The 15,331-nt window shown below is 41.4% G+C and overlaps 2 protein-coding genes across 3 annotated transcripts; one reads left to right on the top strand and one right to left on the bottom strand.

The window, feature by feature from the left end:
- Nucleotides 1-720: 720 nt before the first annotated feature.
- heyl (hes related family bHLH transcription factor with YRPW motif like) lies at nucleotides 721-5,188 on the top strand. Its single transcript, XM_035681448.1, has 5 exons — nucleotides 721-1,162; nucleotides 3,332-3,398; nucleotides 3,483-3,566; nucleotides 3,701-3,782; nucleotides 4,083-5,188. The coding sequence occupies exons 1-5, from the start codon at nucleotides 1,083-1,085 to the stop codon at nucleotides 4,757-4,759; spliced, it is 990 nt and encodes a 329-aa protein (XP_035537341.1). The 5' UTR covers nucleotides 721-1,082; the 3' UTR covers nucleotides 4,760-5,188.
- Nucleotides 5,189-9,607: 4,419 nt separating this feature from the next.
- On the bottom strand, nucleotides 9,608-12,989 carry LOC118342728 (coagulation factor XI-like). Of its 2 annotated transcripts, none has more exons than XM_035681360.1 (9): nucleotides 12,866-12,989; nucleotides 12,566-12,731; nucleotides 11,806-11,915; nucleotides 11,548-11,710; nucleotides 11,128-11,246; nucleotides 10,897-11,029; nucleotides 10,361-10,467; nucleotides 10,064-10,223; nucleotides 9,608-9,898 (listed from the first exon to the last, which is right to left on the bottom strand). In XM_035681360.1, exons 1-9 carry the CDS (start codon nucleotides 12,918-12,920, stop codon nucleotides 9,781-9,783), a joined length of 1,131 nt encoding a protein of 376 aa, XP_035537253.1. In that variant the 5' UTR covers nucleotides 12,921-12,989; the 3' UTR covers nucleotides 9,608-9,780. The 2 variants fall into 2 exon arrangements, with proteins under 2 accessions (XP_035537253.1, XP_035537254.1); XM_035681361.1 differs by having other exon boundaries at nucleotides 12,566-12,722; nucleotides 12,866-12,988.
- Nucleotides 12,990-15,331: the final 2,342 nt, after the last annotated feature.

Consider the following 15,331-nt stretch of genomic DNA (forward strand, 5'->3'; position numbering starts at 1 on the left):
GATAAGGCTGTGGTGGTATCCCTGACTGGTTGGGAAATTGGTATAAACGATTTTACTTTACTAGTAAGCAGGAATAAAGCAATATGATGTATTGTTAGGAAGAAGTAAGGATAATGGGGGAAAAACTGCGCCCTATATTTTGATTTTTCTTCATATTTGCTGGTCACTGACAGCTGCCTAGAGGTCATTTTTATCACTGCAATAAAGCTTTCTCTCTCTGCCGTCTGTCTTTCACACTTACTCACAAAAAGTACTTCAATAACTCCATTCTCCCAGTCACCTGCTTGAGTGTGTGAGAGTCAAGCTTTACGCACTGTCACACATTGTAGATGATGGAGTGTTTTCACAGTCCATCATTCCCACACTCCTCACCTCTCTCCTTCCCTCCCTCCCGCTGCCATTGTTCAACAAAGCAGTATAATTAAAGGAGCAAAAAAGAGGAAGAAAGGAGGATAGAAAGAGGGAAGGAAGGAGAGCAGGACGAGATTGGAGGCTAATTGACTGAGGATGACTGAGCAAAGGGGTGGAAAGATGGGGCCGGGGTGGTGGGGAGGGAGGGAAGCTGGGGAGGGCCAGATTAAAGGGAGGGAGGAGGGACAGGGAGAAGAGGCGGGGGAGCCAAAACTGGCAACCCTGCCCCAACTGCCAAAGTCCTATTTTGTCATTGGGTGGCTGTGACAGAGAGAGGGAGCCAAGAGAGAAATAACAGCGAGGGAGAGAGAGTGAGAGACTATGATTGGATGCCAGTGATAGAGTAAAAGACTAAAGCAGCTTGTGAATTTTCTTAGTTGCCATGGGCCCTTGGGGGTCGATCAAGTGGCACTGCTGACTCACAGAGGATAGGACAGAAGACACATGAAGAAACAACAAAACAAACACAATTGACGAGAAGTAACTAAGGACAACAAGGCTTTTATAAGTAACAGCGCAAGAGAAACAGTGAGGGGCACACAGGGTGAGCGCTCCGTCCAGAGGGGAGACGATCTACAGCAGCGAGAGTGGCCGACAACATCACCCAGATCCAGCAGTCCATCATCTATCCATCCATCAGTCAGTCCAGCCAGAGAGGAAGAGGCAGAGACATGAAGAGACCTCACGACTACAGCTCCCCAGACTCGGACACAGACGAGTTTATTGACGTGGGACAAGAAGACAGCTTTTGGTGAGCATCCGCCAACCACACCTGAGGTTGTAACACATGCCCTCCAATCACACTTTAAAGGAAAATGACATAGTGTACTGCTGCAATTAGCAGCTTAAGGCAAATTTGCTCTAAACATATTTGGCAGTGAACTGTGGGCTTTACAAGCATTTTCACGCATTCATAAACAGAATTGCAGACAAGTTTAAAGACGACAGGAAAAGTTTCCATTTTTAAGTCTCAGAAGCAGATTCTGTTTATAAAGGGAAAAAAAGATACCTACTCTTAAGCATTTTCTGCATTCAGCTTAAACAAACATTTTCTTAAAGTAATTTACCCCTCTCCAGAAAGTGTTGACACACCTTCCAGCAAACCTTAGCTGTAAATATTAAGTCTAACTTCAGGCCTCTGGCAGCAAATCTCCCATGTTCATTGAAATATACTTTAATTGCAAATCAGTGAAATTATGTCATGTTTGCTCCTTATATTTGTCTGTGTAAGCAAATAGGTTTATAAGTCATTCATGCATGACATGCATTAGAATAAGTGTAGGTTAAAAATGACGTAAGGCCTGTCCTGTCTGAGGCATAGAGACAGGGATTAAAGTGACGAGCAAAATTTTCTGACAGTGTATAATTAAAAAAATAAAAATATTTAAGCTCATTTAAAAAGTCTTGAGTCAAGATTCACAATTGAATAATCCAATATTTTTAGGTTAATTTATAAATGCAAATTATGGTTGTTGTGATTTAGCAATATTACGTTTTTAATCCTTTCCAGTTGATGTTGTATAAAACAGGAACTGAACTGTCAAATTAACACGAAAGCAACTGAGAGAGACAACACACATTAAATGTGCTGAGGATTTGTTAGAGTTTTGTTGGAACATTTGAGACACACTGCATGTGAATGAATACTATTAAAATATTCTATTATACTTTTTTTATTATACAAACATTTCGCTTTATTTGAGGGATTTCATTCACTTTCAAAAATACTGAAATACTGAAAGTTTATTCAGTTAAATTGACTTATTCTTTTCAACTTTATTGTATTATGGCTCAATATTTTACACAGGAAACTTGATATAATATAGATTTATAATAGATTGTTCATCATATGCATATAGTTATATGTAGTTACATAAGGGATACGATGCAAACTACAAAGCTATAACGTAAACTACAAACTGAAATACTTTTTATTTGAAATAAAGAAATCCTTCGAACCTTTAAATGCAAACCTACAATGCCAGGCTTAATTATATATAATATGATGCAGTGGTGTGCAAAATGTCTGATGAGCAGTAAAATGACGCTTGACTAACAAACACTCTTTACAAATAATTTTACTATATTGCTTTTTATGTGAATTAGTACATTTTTTTAGCTGGAATTACAGAGATGTGTATTAAGAGAGAGTATTAAAAGAGTATTCAATACAGTGTATGAATTACTGCATTACTGTATGTGTATCAGTGCATCTGCATTACACAGAAATACATTCACTTTAGTACTGGTTACATCACAGGCACTGAGCAAGCCAGTAACACTAAAGACAGTTTGGATAAATCAAATTGCCATGTGACACGCAAACAGAAGACAACGCAGTCTTTTCAAGTCAGCCCCATCAAACATAAACCTAAACAAAAACACACAGCTAAATTGGCAGCCTTCATGTTAAAATCTAATAGAAACTCAATAAGTCTCTGGTGGTGGAGTTTGAAGGGAACTCCAAGCTGTCAGGCTCTTTCAGGCCTGTAAGATGAGAGTTCACAAACAAACACAATCCATATTGAGTGACTGTGCTCGGAGGAGCTCTGATCCCATGCTGCATGTTGAAGCCCCATGCGAGCGAAAGCATCGCCCCGAGGCTATATAATCATCTTTCTAAAAGTGCTTTCGCTCAGATGGAAAGAAGAACAGCATGTCATTTCACTGAGACTAATGTCCAGAAACGCATTAAACCAAAAACAATCTCGTCTTCCCTCCTCTCCCGGGTACTCCTATGCCTTTCTGTGCCCAAAAAACAAATTAGATTGAAGGGAGCTGATGTGCCATCCTGCCTCTGTGTCATATTAAGGAGAGTAATAATAACAATATGCAGGAGAATCAAAGTCACCATGTTTCTCTCTGTGCCAATGTCATCCCCCCATCTCCCTCTTTCTCTCTCCCTGTTTCCATGGTACAGCCCAGTCACCGGGTCCATGTCTCCTGGCAGCGCCTCACAGATTCTTGCCCGAAAGAAGAGAAGAGGGGTGAGTGGATTATAGCCTTGGATCTTAATCTTTTTAGTCCTGTCGTTATGGTTGGCCTTGACTGTCCCTCTGCTCTTCTTGTAGATCATAGAGAAGAGGCGCAGAGACCGGATCAACCACAGCCTGTCGGAGCTCAGGAGGCTGGTGCCAAGTGCTTTTGAGAAACAGGTAACTGCTCGCTAACTGCAACTAAAACCTCTATTATTATTGTTTATTATTATAATATTATTATCAATTAAAACCACTATATCAATGACAGAAGTAAAACCAGTTTAAGTAATTATGGCTCATTTTTCTTGCAGGGTTCGTCTAAGCTGGAGAAAGCAGAGATCCTGCAGATGACTGTGGACCACCTTAAACTCCTGCATGCCATGGGAGGAAAAGGTGAGACTTGTGAGTTTGTTTCTTGCCAAAAAAATTGCTTTCTATTTTTTTCCGCTTGTCTTCTGTGTTTGGAGAATAGACACAATAAGCCCTTAGAATATTGGTAAAAAAAACAAAAGAAAAACTAAAGCACATACAAAAAAGTTAAAAAATTAAGTAAATTTAATGAGTAAATGTCATTATTTATTGTCCTCTTTTTTGGTCAAGAGATGAAACACAGTATGAAGTAAGTTGTTCATGACTGACTGCATTCTATTACTATTATTCACTGTATGACAAAACTCTCTTTTTCCCTCCCAGGTTACTTTGATGCGAGGGCTCTGGCAGTTGACTACAGGACCCTGGGCTTTAGAGAGTGTGTTGGGGAGGTGGTGCGATATCTCAGCTCCCTTGATGGGGAGTCCCCGGACCCTATAGGAGCCCGTCTGGTCTCCCACCTTTCCCACTGCGCAAGTGAGCTAGACCCTCTCCTCCTACAGTCACCTCCGGCCTCCGCCCTGCCCTTTCCTCCTTGGCCATGGGCATCTTTCCCTCAGATCTCCCCCACCTCACAGGCTTCCTCCTCATCTCCTTTCCCCAGTGGGCGAAGGGATCTGGCCCTGCTGGGGAGCTACCCATCGCCCGCCTCCCTCCGCCTCGCCCCGCTGGCCGGGTGCCAGCAGGGCGCACCACAGCTCCTCGCACCCACAGCCCTGGCAACCGTCCACAGGGTGCCCTCCCTTGCAGCGTCTCCGGTCCTTGGCCCTTCCAGACCGACCCAGCCGTCCCCTCACAGCGCCACTAGGGCCTCGCCTCTCCTCCCCCCTTCCTCTTCCTCTCCTTCTACCTCCTCCTCTTCTACTTCATCAAATTCTGCCCCACCGCAAGTTTCTTTCAGGCCATTCGCACCTCTGGGGTCTTCAGCAGTGCAACGCAGGGGCTTGAACGCATCAGCCAAGTCGGCCCAGGGATGGGGGACTGAGATCGGAGCTTTCTGAGGTTCGACTCTGATTTTGTTTTCCAAATGAACTCTGTACAGTGCACCTGGAGCTCCCATGTGCACCATGTAGCAAATATGATACCTTTGGAGTAAGAAGTATTGAACCTTTGATGATTGTCTCTGCTTTTGAGGGACTCTAAAAGCCATATCAGACTGTGGGTGAGGTTTCAGATAATCACAAACAATCATATATAATGGATTAATGAAGGAATGTAAAGGAATAGAAGATTTAAATAAATTCTCCTTGCTTGACAAATACACACATACACAGTGTCCAACAGAGCCATATATATAACGCTCAACAGAGTGACGTTGAGTTTTTACTGAATTTTAACTGTGATATTTGTTTTTGTTTTCCAAAACATTTATACATTTGATTACAATTTCCAATTCTGAAGAATGTTCGACAAAAATCTCTATAAAGACTAAGTGCCTTTACCTTTTTCATGTTTATGTGTGTTTCTTCTGACTGCATGGCAACGTGTACTTGCAACTACAAATTATCTGCCATCGATACAAACGGCAAAGGAATGGTTGAAAGCTACAAGTTAGCCACTTATCCATGTTAGCCATGTCTGCAAACATTGCTTGTATGTTCCCCAGCCGTAACCCCCTTGGTATCTAAGCTGTCTCCAGTGATGGCTGATGGGAGCTGTGGTCTTGTGGCTGCAGAGGATAAACATGGTGGGAGCTGGTGATGTTTTTGGGATGCCGCGGCGAGGCAAACAGACCCATCACTTTGCCCTCTAATTGGCAGTCCCCTGTAATTAACTTTACCCTCATATCAGTCTATGTATCTTCCTCTCCTCTGCTGTCTCTCTGCCATTCTTTCTCTCCAATCTTGTGGTACACCAGCGGATATCTTTTCTCCCAGTTTGTCTGCGCCACTGTCTCCTCAACAATGGACAGACAGTAAAGAAGAGGGCGAGAGGGAGGATAGAGAGACTGAGAGAGGGGAAAACAAAGAAAAAGATCTTAAGAGCTGTGGTTGGGTGACTGATTCGGCGTAGACGTTCAATAACAGGGTGGGAAGGAGGCAGGAGACAGGGTTAAGGGGAGATGAGAAGGACTGTGAAGGTTTAAAAGGACAGGAGGAGAAATAGTGTGAATCACAGAGAGCAGGCCAGCACGTAGAGGGTGCAGAAGAACCCCCCCCCCCCCAACAATGATGAATGACAGTTGCAACGAGTTGTTTCTCAAGAAGATCAGCATAATTGTGCCGTGCTTCACCAAAACGGCTCCGCGGGGATGAGAGAGCAGAGAAGAGCCTTGTGTGTGTTTACTGCTGGAGAACGCTTTGATCTACTTCAGGATGCAATGTCTGTGGCCTGCGGTCCAAAAATGTGTGTGTTCCGCAAAGTGCATATTGTTTATTCGAGTGAGTGTGCTAGTGTGTGCTTAAGCCAGTCTCATGTGCTCGCTGCCCTCTGTGTGTGTGCGTGTGTGTGTGTGGTGCTGTGTGTGTGTGTTTGTGCCTTGCCTAGTGTTTTGTTTATGTGGTGTTGTGTGCACACACGTCTTGTGTGTGTAATGTGAGTCTTCTGGGCTGGCGTCAGGACTGAACCGCGGTGGCGGCGTGGCTCTCGTGCGAGGCTGGCCGGCGGTCGGACGGACGGTATGGTGGTGGAATGTTTGTGGAGGGTGCATGCGTACACACACACANNTGTGCGTGTGTGTGTGGGATGGGTGTTTACTTTGTCACTTATCTATTTACTTAAACTCCCGACAGATCCTTTAAAGTACACACACACACACTAACACAAACACACTCTCTAACACACACACACAGGCTGGCTGGCACTATTCTAGCCTCTGAGTGGAGGAGCCAGAGTCACCACCACAGCTTCCAGGAAGGACAACCACAGTTACACTGCACTGGGTTTCCCACGGGGGAGGGGAGGCTGGAGGGAGAAGAGAGGAAGGAGGGAAGGGAACGACAGAGAAAGGAGGGAAGTGCGCGCGTGTGTGCGTTTGTGAGTGTGTATGTGGGGCATGGGTGTACAGAATAGACCAGCGTTGTGGTTCAAGCTGAGGAGGAAAAGAGGAGGGTTCAATGCAGGGAGGAGGCAGAGGTGAGAGAAAAAAAGTGTCTGAAATCAGACAGTGAGAGAGATTTATCCTCTGACGTGTAAATAAACTCCTCCATGTATTAGTGCTGAAACATTTATTGGATTTAATGTGTGCAATGTCTTTTGCTGCCTATGTACAAGTACAGCTGAATCAGTTAATCGATTAATCAATTCTTCAAAACTATTATGACAATTGTTTAAGTAATTCCATTTCCTAATCAAATCCAGATTTCTATGCAAAAACATTTAATTCTTCCAGTTTTGAGGATTTTTGGTGTCATGATGGGTAATTTTTATAGACATTTCTCACTGTTTTCTGAATTTTTACAAACCAAACAATAAATCAATTAATAGGGGGGGAAATGCTGATTTAACCAGGACCATATTTTCCCATGATTTTGTGTCTAAGTGACAACAACTTTTTGATACTGGTCCAGTATTGAACTGCAGTTTCCCTTTAATGTGAATGAAAATAATCATTAGCTGCAGTCCAACACAAATGAAATGAAAGTTAGCTCCACTTCAACCAACTACAACAGTCAGATCCTGCTTTTACATTCATGCATTCAATAATAATATAATGATATAATACATAACAGTCACAGGGGACATTTTTCTGCAATGAGCACATTTTCTTGATTATACTTCCATATTTTTTACTTCAATTTAATTGCAGGACCTTTATTTGTAGCAGAGTACTTATATAGTACAATATTAGTATTTTTTGACTTAAGTAAAGGTTGTATACTTCTTCCTATTGGGTTGGTGTGGGTAGCAAAGAAAAGTTAGATAAATTATGTTCTTTCTGATACTATAGTGTATTTTCACAGTTTGTGCATTCCAAATTACTGCTACTACTACTGACTGCCGTAATCAAAATGTACATTCAGACACTACCCGGCATAAGAGAGGTGCATTGTGGATGAGCAGTGGACAGAGCTTAACAGAGTTCAGGAGAGGCAACAGACAGATTCTCTGTCCTGAGAATATCCTGGGATATGAGTGTTTGGAAAGAACTTCTGTCTGGCACGCTGTTAATAAACAGACAAAACTGTGGAAAACCATGCACAACAACCAGCAGAAAACTGTGATGAGTGCTACCACATTTACGATGACTGTCTGTGTACCTCTGTCAAACTGTTATTTGCATTTTGTGGGAGAATCATTAAACCAGCTTTTGCTTTCACCCTAGTAGTCATTGGTACTGTCCAGCAGAAGTTAGGGTGGTACTTGTTTTTTATGCATCAGTCTTCATCACGTCAGACTGTACAAAGGTAAAGAAGTGGCACTGGGGATGCTGGGTCCACAGCTGTTGACAATGTTCTATGTCATAAGAGTAAAGAATGTTGTGTCTGTTTCCCGGGAAATCTACGTTCTCTAGAAGCTCTGGACTACATTCGAAAGAAATGGAAAAACATGTACATTCGCACACAGATTTGACCACATGTTAAGTAGAAAAATAGATACGCATCTACACAGCAGCCACAACAGCATGTAATTTATGCTATTATATGATTTATGTCTGAGGACAGAGATGTGTACCGATAACCCTCTAAGACAATTTATGATTTGAGCTATACACTAAAATGACCTGCTCTCATCTTCTGAGTTCTTAAGCCATTCAAGATTCTGTTTTTTGTGTCCCCACATTTGTACTTTATGACTGATTGTTGGCTCATTTAGTGATTGATTGGCACCTCTACCTGCAATCAGATATTTCTGATTCTGATTCTGATACACCTCTGCCCTGCTGTGAAAACAAAACAAAGACACAAGAAGAATGGATATTTCGATAGTCATAGGCTTAAATGAGCATGCATAGATTAAATGGTGATGTATTTAAGATTGCATTAGTTTTGGCTAGGTGTGCTATATGCTGCTGTAGCTGCATGCAAGCTTTTATGAACTATGAACTCCCAGATGTCACCACAAGCTTCTCAGAGATATTGGCTGATTCAGAGTGCAGTTTAACGTCAAGGGGCGATTGATATTTTGTTATTTGCCTGTGTGGCAGTGAAATTACTTAAAGTTTTGCTGTGATCCACAGGTTACATCTTCTGAAGTCCTCTTCTGAAGTTTGTATGTATGTAATTGTATGTTTTTGGATTTATACATTTAGAGTACTAAAGGTATAAAATTAGAATGAACCGGAGACAGGAAGAGCAGCTGTGGTATACATTGTGAACACAACAAAGAAGAAGGTAGATGCACACCACGACTGGCAACAATAACACGTTTTTAGTGGGAAGTTACTATCAGTGACGTATGAAGTGCATCAATGCAGTGGCTTATATGTGGTTATTAGTGTAAAACAGGCTTAAATAACTAATAATCTTAAATCATAGCAACACACCTGCACACACACACTATATACACTGTAGGACCAAGGCAACTGGTGCTGGGGCCATCACAACATGTAGTCTAGTGACCTCTGCTGTCAAAACTACACATGTGCAGGAGGCAAGGAAGAACTGCAGGGACTGAGGTGAATTCCCCTCAGCTAAATTGTATTATATAGTACCACAAACCAATGACAGGGAGGAAAAGGTAACAACCACTGTAGCAGAGCAAGTACACATTTTAATGTAAAACATACTAGTTAGAGTGGTACAATGCAATGTATGGTCACATATGACACGCTAGGAACGGTAAATGTGTGAGCTAAACTAAGTGAAAAAGAGGACATTTCAATATGGAGGGAGTGAGGCTGTAATGAGAATAGCAAGGTGAGAGAAAGTCTCTTAAGTGTTATATAAAAATAAAGTAAAGTACACATATTGCTTGCTGAATCTTTTATTGGAATATATATGGATTACACTGATGTTGATTACATTACGTGTGGATTACATTGATGTTGATGACATTGATTATGTGTGGATTACACTGATGTTGATTACATTGATTATGTGTTGATTATGTGTGTATTCCAATGTCTGTTTAAATGTTGGAATCAAACCATGCCTTTATAATGACAGTTACTCAGGGAGAATCCAGACACAGCATTGGCCAGTTTAGTAACTCTGGGAGGAACAGGCATGGTGATGACACGCTTGAGATAGCAGCGGCGCCTAAAACACAAAATCATCAGCAGCATCTCAGTGATGTACCATGACAGATTTTATGATAAATAGAAAAATACACCTGTCTTCAATTGCAAAGTGGGGCTACAATAACTGATTGAGGATTAAGTTAAGTATTGGCTTGTGGATACTGAGTCATATGACATACTGTACCTGTGGGCAGGGTCACTGTACGTTTCAGTGATGTAGCTGTAGTACTGGCAGTTGGGATCCTCAGTACAGGTTCTCTGGCACGCCTCAACGTCACTCGTCAGAAAGTTGCGAATATCAGAATGTGGGAAATCTATTCCTACATAAGCCTTCTTAATCCAGTCTGTTAGCAGAGAGGGGTACAGGGTTAGACTGCTGCAGAAAGTCAGTGCTAAATATAAACAGAACAAATATGCAGCTTCATATTTGTTGAGTGATACCAGTATTTTGGATGGAAGAGATTTGGTATGTGTTACATACTGTTGTCCAGCTGACAGAAGCGTGCTGGTAACCCAGATGTGTATCCCGCTACAGCTTTGAGGACTATTTCACCTGGATTGTGCTTCAGGTAACAGTTGAATGTATGACTGAAAACATTGTGACAACAGAAACACAGGTAAATACAGGTATAAATGATAATACAAAGTTGAGAGGAAAAAAATTCAACCACATAAGGATAGTTAGTGTCGCAGTGTGTTGCTGTGTTTGTGTGTGTGTGTATACATGGGTCAGTTCACTGGAAAATGAGATAAAACTTCTGTTAGAAATGAAACACAACAAATGTTACAAAAAGTTACAAACCCGTTTTACTCAAGTGGGAGAAAAATTTCCCAATCTGGTAACACTGGGTAGTTGAGATACTGTCAGCCAAAGACTAATTTAATATCTAGATGTTCTCATTCCATGGTAGTCTTGTTTTTTATTTTTTTTAATACCATTTGATAGCCTTCACCTGTTTGCCACATGGGATGAAAAACTGCAGCTGTTCACTAAGACACTAAGACAACACAATCTACCTGATGTAAGTGAAGTAGGTGCAGAGTGGATGAGCAGAGCAGTATATCTGACAGTGTTCAGGAGAAGCAGCAGGTAAAACCTCGATGTTGCTTATTGGGACGTCAGTGTTTGGAAAAAGCTTGCCCTCACATTCTGTATAAAACAAGAAGTACAATGAGAACGCACACACAACAGTCTGCAGGATGTTGCTACAACCAATGCTACAACATTTCCTTTGAGTGTTTGATTACCTGGGTTAAGGTTTTGAGCTATTTGCATCCTTTGCGAGAATCCAGATATTCTCGTGTCAAGTCGAATTATTTGAGGTATCCTTGGTACTGACCAGCTGAATTTAAGGTGGCACTTATACCTAAACACAGAAAGAAAAATAACATCATTACAGAATGCCATGACTGAACTTTAGCACTATTGTTTGGCTGCATTGAAGCAACTCAGGTGGCAGCAGTTCATAGAGCTCAGTGGTATTGGGCAGCTCAGTGGTGAGCGTATCTTTGTTTTTTCTTTTAAGCTGTGTCTTGTCTAAAATTACTCGGCCCTAAAACAGGTTTGTCTCAACCAATGATATTATGTATACCTCTGGGCTTTTGTTCAAAAAAATAATTAAATTAATTAATTAATTAAAAATCCAATGTAAAACGATTATTATTTACCTGACTGTCAGAGGTGTAAAGTCCTGTTTGAGAAAAGTAAAAAACTGACATGCAGGATCACGTGTGCAGGCTCTCTGACACTCCTCATAGTCTGCTGTGAACAGGGTTTGGTAGTCTGCTCCTGGGAAGTCCACGTGATGATACGCCTGAGGCAGACAAGGCTCTGGAAGAAAAATAGCCCAACAGAGAGTTAAGGAAAGTTTCACCATATTAATTACTAATGATTATCATGGTGGTTTAAAATGATTGTATGCCTACGTAGGTCTGGGTGGCAGGGTTTGAGAGAAAAGCCAGAGGTGATACCCTGTACAGGGCTCTGAACATTGGGCTTTCCAGAGGGAGTGGACTTGAGGTAGCAGTAAAAGTGCCTGGTGGAGAGAGAGGTCAGCAACTGGCAGTTAGGGAATGACTTAATTGCAACTGTGGTTGGAGGAAAGTTGTGTGTTTGTTACTACAAGAATGCAAATATTCATCCTTACGATTAGCAGGATAATCACAAAAATCACAATCACCTAACGTTAGACTTTATGTTAGCATTTATATTTGTACTTTGATGGTCAAATGGCGTATATTTAGCACATAAAGTGACAGTTTTTTGGGAAATGTTTGGGAAATCTTTACATTTTCTTGTTTGTAAAATCCTCAAGGAAAATGTTTGATTAGGATAAGTTGAGACAAAACTATTTCATAATGACTATTTTATTTTAAGATGCAACAATCACTGCTGAGCATAGACAATGCTGTGATACTCTGATTATTTTAAAGCATGATCCAAAATGACACAAACGCTCTCACTTTGCATGCTATGTAAGAGGTGTTTTGAGGCCAAATTAAGATTATAACACACTGAATCTCTGTTGTGAAAACTGACGTCAAGGTGATCAGAAAATACTCTAACAAAAACCTTTTGACAGGTACAGTTGTGTTGATTGAGATTTATTTTCATTGTTTTGTTTTGTTTAGGCATATTTAAAAAAATACACCACCCCTTAATCAGTTTCTGTTGTATGTTTTGTACCTGTTATCTCCAGTCCAGTCAGGCCGAAGGAAGGAGAAGAAGAGACAGGAGGAGTGCTGGGTGCACATGTGCTGACAGTGCTCAGCATCAGGAGAGAAGACATACGCTATGTCTGTTCCTGGAAAATCCATATTGACCAGAAGCTCCCGTATACATTCTGAAGAAACTGAAAAATAAACAGACAAATTACCAGTACATATACACACAGTAGATGGATTTTATCAAGTAATAAGTAGTAAAATAGACAACAGCACTTACATATGAGTTTACACAGTGTAATAAAAACAGTGTATGTATTACCATGACTGAAGGAGAGACCACAGAGCAAGCCCACTAAAATGAAATGTGCTATCATCTTCTCAGTATTGAAGCCAGGGAGATTCTTCAGACACAAGTCAAGGAGATATTTCTGCTGCTGCAGGAATAGCCTAAAAGACTGCATTTTAACTCATACATTCATACTTCTGATCGTTTTGCATGACTGATTGTTGACACATTCAGCCATTGGCTGGCAGTAACCACTGTACACCCAATGTGTAAATACACTAATACCAGCTAGACTAGGAAATGTCTTGAATAAGCTGACAGGGAAGCAGAGCGTAGCTGAAAATTTGTTTATGTCCTTCATCTGTGGAGAAAATATTGATGAACTAAATCAATAATCTATGTATTATGTCAAGAAAACAGACTTCTGTCATTTTATTTTGAGAAAGAGCGCAAATCTAATCTTTCTGATATTATTTAACATCAATAAGCAGCTTGATTTAAAGGCAGTTTGTTCCCTCCCAAAAAACATTTGCAAAACAACATTTAACTTTCTGGTAAAGAAATACCCTAGGAATGGCAGGGATCAGGGCCTCATGGCCGAAGTTTCATGCCTCACATCAGTCTACAATGTTTCTGTAACTTATTAATAACTCAGGCAATATGGAAGGCTGCTTTGTCACTTTTGGACCTGCCCGTCCGAACTTATGATATTTTCCAGTAAGCCAAACCCGCCCGACCTACAGGTCAACCCGTGCATCACTAGGAGCTTTTGACAGCATTTTGTGTGTAAATTCAGGAGGCTTGCTACACAGCATGGAGACCCATTCACAGAAAGAGCGAGCTCAAATCCAACAGAGGAGCCTGAAATATGAGATGGCATCTAGTGGTAAAGTTGCAGACTGCAAACAATGGAATACTACTTGCCTTCCAAGTGAGTAAGCGAAACTACTGTGCTTGCCAAAAACGTGAAAGGCCCTTTCTAGAGCCAGTGTTTGGTTTGTCCATTCTGGCTTACTGTAGAAACACTCCAGACTCGATAGAAGAGGACCCACTCCCTCTTTAGAAAAAAAATGTCTCATTCTAAAGGTAACAAAAAAAAATTTCAGGTGATTATATACTAATGAATATCTATACCTATGAATATAATATAGCATTTCCGCAAGTGGATTCTCCTAAATGTTACAGTTTAAAAAGAAATGGATATAGCATTAGAGGCAAGGCTCTGTTCATTCCTATGAATGCTGCTCAGTAGCACTTAAGAGTTTGACTTTCTGGTATAAAGTTGCCTGGATCTCCCACATATGCTTCCACATTATTTGGCCAACAGACCAAGCACACTGCAGTCAAGCCAGCTAACATCCGGTTTATTAATCATCTGACCACTCCTAACTTCCTGGCTTTGGCGAATGAAGCCCTCATGATCTACTTATAGAATATTTGTGTTTGCAACCCTGTCATCGGCCCTTGCAGCCCAACATCTTCCTATTTCTCCAAATAAGCCACTCTGTACCTGTGATAGAAGGAAATCAGAAGGCACCTCACACCAAAGTGACTTGGGTTTCCTCTCAAGCTTCCTCCAGCCATTTTTGGCAAATATTTTGCACTGATCATTACACTCATACACACACAAGGTAAAGCATTTATTAAAGCAAAGTCAGTTTGTATTGCTTTTGTTAACAATGCAAAAATAGTCATTTCATTTTTGAGATGAAAAAAAATCATGTCACTCATGTTTTTGTGTGTATGTCACAGGTTTCTTTACTCTCTGGTTAAACAAGTAGGCAGAGTCAGAAGTTCAATAATGTAGTTTATTAACACAGGCAGTTTCTTTTTGGTAAAAAAACAAAGATGGGGGTGGTGAAAGGGCAGTCTTTTAAAAGAGTCTTTACCAGGGGTCCAAAAGCTGTCCAGCCAGTCCTTACTTCTCCTTGACTGCAGGTAAGGGGGGGAGGCAAGGTGTAGTTCAGCCAGCACATCCTTTGCTGCTCCTGTTTCTTCTCTTGTTGTATCTGTTGGATTTCCCCTGGCCTCTTCCTGCTCCAAACTTCCTCCTTTTTATCTAATTGGGAAGGTGATTAGTACTTGCAGGTGTGCCAGGTTGCTGCAAGGGGAGGTCCTTCAGCCACACAGGAGAGAGAGACACTTCAACACAATTCACAGACATAAGAATAAATTAATATAATGCAAAGCACAAAAAAGGTCTCTCCTGGTGACTTTGTGACAAAAACAGCTGCCTGCTGTGGCCAAAAACAGCAGTCTCAGTCCCTACACCCTCAGTTCTGCAAAGGACAGTGACTTTAGGGGGCGCAGTCTCGACACCGACCGGAGAGACTGGCCACAGTAGTGTAGCAGGAATAGAGAGCTGGTAGTCAGAGCTAATGAGCAGCTGCTGTCAGACACTCTGTGTCCACTCTGGAAACACAGAGAGTCCGCTGGAGCTTTTACAGTCACTAGAAGCACTGTATGTAAAAGTTTCTGTCTGATACCTGTGTTGTAGCT

This window comes from Morone saxatilis, unplaced genomic scaffold (genome assembly GCF_004916995.1).
Source record: "Morone saxatilis isolate NCDOM2014 unplaced genomic scaffold, NCSU_SB_2.0 Contig9, whole genome shotgun sequence".
Classification (NCBI taxonomy): Eukaryota; Metazoa; Chordata; class Actinopteri; family Moronidae; genus Morone; species Morone saxatilis.

Excerpts from the sequence above, each read along its gene's own strand:
- heyl (XM_035681448.1), top strand. The coding sequence starts at position 1,083 with ATGAAGAGACCTCACGACTACAGCTCCCCAGACTCGGACACAGACGAG. Across the intron at positions 1,163-3,331 it reads GGACAAGAAGACAGCTTTTG|CCCAGTCACCGGGTCCATGT; the intron begins GTGAGCATCCGC and ends TCCATGGTACAG. Across the intron at positions 3,567-3,700 it reads CAAGTGCTTTTGAGAAACAG|GGTTCGTCTAAGCTGGAGAA; the intron begins GTAACTGCTCGC and ends TTTTTCTTGCAG.
- LOC118342728 (XM_035681360.1), bottom strand. The coding sequence starts at position 12,920 with ATGATAGCACATTTCATTTTAGTGGGCTTGCTCTGTGGTCTCTCCTTC. Across the intron at positions 11,711-11,805 it reads ACCCTGCCACCCAGACCTAC|AGCCTTGTCTGCCTCAGGCG; the intron begins GTAGGCATACAA and ends TTTTTCTTCCAG. Across the intron at positions 11,247-11,547 it reads TTTACACCTCTGACAGTCAG|GTATAAGTGCCACCTTAAAT; the intron begins GTAAATAATAAT and ends TTCTGTGTTTAG.